The 6,000-nt window shown below is 38.5% G+C and overlaps 1 protein-coding gene across 6 annotated transcripts in view; it reads left to right on the top strand.

Moving 5' to 3' along the window:
- The first annotated feature begins 233 nt into the window (after positions 1-233).
- The window catches only part of dlg5a (discs, large homolog 5a), a 64,884-nt gene continuing 59,117 nt past the window's right edge, over positions 234-6,000 (top strand). For 4 of the 6 annotated variants that reach the window (XR_014029094.1, XM_081351405.1, XM_081351404.1 and 1 more), the window contains exon 1: positions 234-994. Coding sequence is in view for 5 of the 6 variants with exons in the window: in XM_081351405.1 (XP_081207531.1) it covers positions 697-994 (298 nt within the window). In the remaining variant the exon portion in view is untranslated. The remainder of the gene's footprint in view (positions 995-6,000) is intronic. The other 2 variants (XM_081351407.1, XM_081351406.1) reach the window with 1 other exon arrangement.

Raw genomic sequence — 6,000 nt, 5'->3', positions numbered from 1 at the left:
AGTAGCACAGTCACATTTAATAAAAATCATATGCAAACAGGCAGCGTTGTACAGCACATGTTCCAGCGTAAAATCCCCTTGCACTTGTTATGTCATGATGCATTATCTTCATAACTGTGTAGCCCTCTTTGCCCGAAATTTTGAACAGTAGTGCACGCCCATTGGAGAAAACCAGGTGTGTCTCGGACAAATCCCCGCCCACTTTACCAAATATGGACATTGCACGAGAAGTTGATAGACAGCAGGCAGCAGCTGCTGAGATACCGAGACATGGCGGAGCGTACAGTTTGAGTAGGGAACGCTAGAAGAGTTGCGCTACTTTTGCTCACACTTGAGTCCGCACAGCGCCAAATAAATGCCCAAGAAGAAACCATAAACGCGGATGAACATGCTCTCCACGGAAGCGCAGGGGAAAATAGACGAAGTTGCCTCGCGTAAGTGATCCGGGAGAAATGTCTCGCTGTTTAGTGCAGTCAACAGCCTCAGGCAACAAACATGGCTTCTGTGCCTTTCTGCTGTTTGTAATGAAACCCCGCTTGATTAAGCCATCACATCTCATGGCGCCGTGGCTCAAATCCTACAAGTGAGCGGATAGGAAGAAGTTGCTGCTGCATCCATCGGGTTTGTGTGAGGGGAATCGGGTCTACGGCGATAGCACGGAGCTAGCTAGTTAGCTAGAGAACTGTAGGAACTGCAATGGAGCCCAAGCACAAAGAGTTACTCCACCAGTACCACCAGAACTTACTGGAGTCCATCACGGATGCGGACCGGCTGATAGAGTTGCTGAGTAAATCGGGAAGCCTCAGCGAACAGGAAACCTTCGAGCTGGACCAAAACTGCTCCTCCAGCGCCGAGAAAGTGGAGCAGCTCCTGAAGATGCTCATGAACAAGCAAAGCGACCATTTCCTGGAGCTCTGTGTGGCCCTGGAGAAGACATACCCTCACCTGTACTCTGTCCTCTTCGCCAACGGTGGAGGACCAGCAGATCACTCTGGTAAGATGCACTGCAGACTGGCGTGCTTGATTCGGGATGTGCATCACATTCACATCACTGATGTGTGGTGGTCTGCCTGACTTCTAGAAGGACGTGAAAGTCTTGGCAGAAGTTGTCGATAAGTTGTACATCCAATTGGAGTATTTTCAATTGACACTATGTTGTCTGGCTCCTGTAGAATCTGAATGTGCATGCAACATATAACATGTCTTTGGATTGCATAGATGATGAGGTCATGGTCTTTGTTATTGTGCAGTAGCCTAGATGTTTTAAAGCAAGTATGAATTGGTGTTGCACAGTGGTTTCAGTTCTTTTTAAGCTTTGGTTCAATAGTAAAGTTCTGGATTTGCACTCTGGCTGGAAGGATAGCAGATTGGGAGGTGGACACTCAAAGTGTGATCTGATCTGATGCACATTGTGAATCAAGCAAGTTACAACACATATGTCTGGTGGTCTTCGTTTCTTGGTGGATGTGAAAGTCCTTGCAGAAGTTGAGTTGTATACAATTGGAGTATTTTCAGTAGACATTAGTGAGTGATCTGATTGCTGTAGAATTTGTGTTACAACATGTCCTCTCATGATGAAGTCAGGTTTTTGATTTATTGTGACGTGGATGTCAACTTGATGAGTTGACATGATGAAATGATGTTGCAGTTATTTTTTTCTTTGGATCAATAGTAAATCACTGGAAGTGACCAGTCAATGTCACACTGGCAAGACAAATAGCAGTTTGGGAGGTGAGCATGTCATGCTTGATTCATGATGTGGATCAGAGCACATGTGTAAAACTGATGTTTGACTTATTTTAAATCCGGTCTCTAATTCATAAACGCCAGAGGAGAACTGGCCCCCGACTGAGCCTGGGTTCTCCCAAGGTTTTTTTTTTTTTCTCCATTAGGTCACCTGATGGAGTTTTTTGGTTCCTTGCCACTGTTGCCTTTGGCTTGCTCAGTTGGGGATATTTTGGGGATATTTAATTTTAATTTTATCAATCAATAAATTCCATCAGAAACAAACCTTGTTGTATTACTTTAATTTAATACTGTGAAGCTGCTTTGATACAATCTGTATTGTGAAAAGCGCTATACAAATACACTTGACTTGACTTGACTTGACTTATTTTAGATGACTATGAGATATAGAAGCAGTTGACAGGATTTTTTTTTGCTTTTTGGATATACATAAATGGATTGAACTTATTTCCGTGGAAACTATCTGTTCATTTGCATGCCACATTCATGTTTTTGTTTGGCATTTATGGTTCCTCGAAGAACCGTTAACATCCATGCCATGGAACCTTCTTCATAATTAAAAAGTTCTTTACACTAAGAAAAATAGGGTTCTTTTAAGAACTACTTACTGAAGGTTTTTTTGCTGAACCCAAAATGGTTCTTCTATGGCATTGGTTTGAAGACCTTCATTTGGAACCTTTATTTTTAATAGAGGTCGACCGATTCATCGGTTTTGCCGATTAATCGGCACCGATAGTTGATTGGTGGAACTATCGTTATCGGCAAAAATACATACCGATAGTTTTTCCTGGTTGCGTCCGCTGCTGGAGCAGCTGAGAAGCGCGCGCTGTCATTCATTACACAGTAAGGGAGAGCTGAGAAGGCTCTGCTGGCATCATGCAGTACAAGAGCGGCCTCTAGAGGTGTAATAAAAACTATCGCTGATGCCTCGTGTTGTTTATTTCGACACGTGATTCTGCGTGCTGCACTGCACTGAGAGCACACGCTGCGTGGAGAGCTCTGACATCAGACGCGCGTTTAAAGCACCGAGAGCTAAAAGGTAGCCTATGTATACAGTACATTTTGTCATATTATTATAAAGTGATTCATTTGTTGACTAAATGCTGCATTAGTAGAGAAAGAACAGCACAACAGTATGTTTGTTTGCCTTCAAGGCTGAGAGGACGCTAACATTAGTAGTAGCCTACCTCAAGCGGTTAAAACACTGACAAAAATAAACGTAAGTCCGACCCGAATGTTTAATGTCCCAATTGTTACCTCTATTTGCATTAGTTTATATCCAGCTGGTCACTTTTATGCATTGAATATGCAGAGAAGTTGCATATTTAAAGCTAGAGGCGTAAGATATCAAACTGATATGTTCATACAGCCGAAAGAAACATATAAACAAATCAGAAAAGCATTCGATTTCAGTTATTTTTTCATCATCACTTTAATACATATTTTGTTATTTTGATTAGATAATCATCAAGTGTTTATAAAATACAAGCAAAAGTGTGAGACTATACATTTAATATGTATGTCATTTCAATGCTCTTGTAGATATTTAAGCATGACTGTTTGGGTTTATATGAAATTATAACACTTACAATAAAATTCCATATGTAGCCTAACATTAACTAAGGTTAATAACGTCTGTATAAGGATTGTTCATTATTTGTTAATTAACATGTACTAATACATTTTTAAATTAAGGTTTTTAGTAGTACCTCAAGCGGTTAAAACACTGACAAAAATGTATTTGTTATCCATAGTTAATGCACTATCAAACTAACATGAATGATCAAGGTGCAATTGTATTGCTCAAATATTATACTGATCAAATTTTTTTACTTTTTTATTCATTAAGTTGGCTTGAAAAAGAACAGTTAAACAGTTACATTTTGAATGTAACTGGTTTTATTCGTTATTTAGAGTATTACTTTTTGTTTCAGTTTGAATGAATGTCTTTTATTGACTTCAATATTTATTCATATTATATATTTATTTCATTTAGCATGTTTTCATGGTTCAATACAGTTTTATTAGGTTTATAATAAAGTTCAGCACTGTTTTACTTGGAGTGCTATGTTTGTTTTTATCCAGTATCAATTTTAAAAACTATCGGTTGATTAATCGGTTATCGGCAAGTATGGCCCAACCTAGCTATCGTTATCGGTAAAATCCACTATCGGTCGACCTCTAATTTTTAAGATGCATCTTTGCATTTGCATAAATGATGTGGTGTTCTTTCTGTTGTATCTGAAGAGGTCACATCTTGAATTCAGAATTTTGCAGCGGATGTTTCAGAGCAATGGTGCAATTGTTTTATGACATAACAAAGGTGTTGCATGATGGTTTTAGTGTTGGATCAATGATAAACTGTTGGTATTGACCATATGAAGGCAGCAGACCACCAGGGTGCAGAAATGTGGTTACAGATGAGGATGAAAGTACTATCATATCGATTGACCCTGAATGCAAAGATCACACATGGGGTTCTCAGTCAATGCTCTACGTCTTCAAGCTATTACCAGTGATCAGAGAGAGGCATCATGGGTAACTGAAATAAAGATTTTTAGCCCATGGATATGTTCTTCTGTTTCACTGCTCATGACATGGATCATATAATTTCCATTTGAATTTGGTTCAAACCGAATACTTCCCTGACGCACGTCTATGGAATAGGCTATGGGCTGACTTGTTTCCATGGAAACACACTTGCCAGGGAACCATGGCAAATCGATTTGAACATACATGTGCTGTGTTCGTAGACCTGTAAGAATGGATGGAGTCTTAATGGTTTGAAATGATTGATTTTATAATGATACAGTTGAAGATATGTGAGCTTACTGACATCTTTATTGGTACATCGTGTCCTTGAGGATGAGTGTGGGGTCATGAACCTCCACTAAGGTTTTCAAATGTACCAGTACCAGGCAGTCGGTACTATAAAAGTTGACGGTACCGTACCAGCAGTTCTGCAGTCCTGGTAGCACCGGATTATATTTGGTACTCACCGATAGACGCTGCTTTTAAATGCTCTAGTTCGTGTTTGTTTGAGCGCACTCCGAGTGTCAAATTTTTGTATTTACAGCGTGTTTTTACAAGCCTTGAGCAGTAGCCAATCACAATCATATTTGCTCTTCTATTGCTTTCTGTTTATTACCCATTCACAATCTGAATATAAATGTAGTTTTTCATGCTGCTAAAGTTTCTGGATTGACAACCGTATTTAAATGCATTATTGAATCAGAAACTGCGATGATTGAGATTGATAAACCAACGGATGAGACAAAACGGGACAACATTTTTTAAAGTAATTAATTCACCAGTTCTTGCTCTGGTACTGAACCAAAATTGGTACAGAGAACCGTGAAATCTTACTGGCATTTGCACCGACAGCTGAAATTTTGGTACCGTGACCACCCTAATCTCCACTATGGGGTCTTTTGGATAGATAGAACATCCCACTAAAGGTGTAGATAGGGTAAAATCATCATATAGTTAATTTTTCCTTCTGAGTAACTGTACTGTTGAGTGCTTCACATACTATTACTGTTGGCTTAATGGAATTTTGAGGATTTCATGCTCTCTGCACCCTTAGACTGGTCATTGAACACTTGAAATGAACCATGTTTATTGACGTTGCATGTGAACCTGTATATTAAATGTAGACTTGAGTCTGAGTGTTTTCTAGTATTTTGTGTAGTTTTGTTCATGGATTTGAGGATGAGAGCCTGTCCACGTTGCTTTTAGGGATGCACTAGATTTATTTTTTGAAATAAATGAATAGTTTTATTTTATTCAGCAAGAATGCGTTCAATTGATCAAAAGTGACAGTATTAACATAGGCTCGTTCCAAAAGATTTCAATGGCAAATAAGCGCTGTTCTTTTGAACTTTCTTTATATTAAAAAATCCAGAGGAAAATAAAATCCACAGATTCCTCAGAAATATTAATCGTTTTCAACATTGAAAATAATATGAATTGTTTCTTGAGCAGCAAATCAGCATATCAGATTGATTTCTGAAGGATCGTGTGACTGAAGACTGGAGTAATGACGCTGAAAATGCAGCTTCCCATCACATAAATTAATTACATTTAAAAATGTATTCAAAAACGGGTTATTTTAATATTTAATATAAATAATATTTCACAATATTACAGTTTTTCCTGTATTTTTGATCAGATGTTGGATATTTAATTGTGCATGCTTATTTCTTCTTTTTTTACATATTGCTGTCATCTAACACTCGTATATAGGTATATATA

The sequence above is a fragment of the Scardinius erythrophthalmus genome (assembly GCF_964197995.2).
Source record: "Scardinius erythrophthalmus genome assembly, chromosome: 21".
NCBI classification, from domain to species: domain Eukaryota; kingdom Metazoa; phylum Chordata; class Actinopteri; order Cypriniformes; family Leuciscidae; genus Scardinius; species Scardinius erythrophthalmus.
The sequence above is the reverse complement of the archived record's forward strand: the minus strand, read 5'-3'. Positions and strand labels throughout refer to the sequence as shown.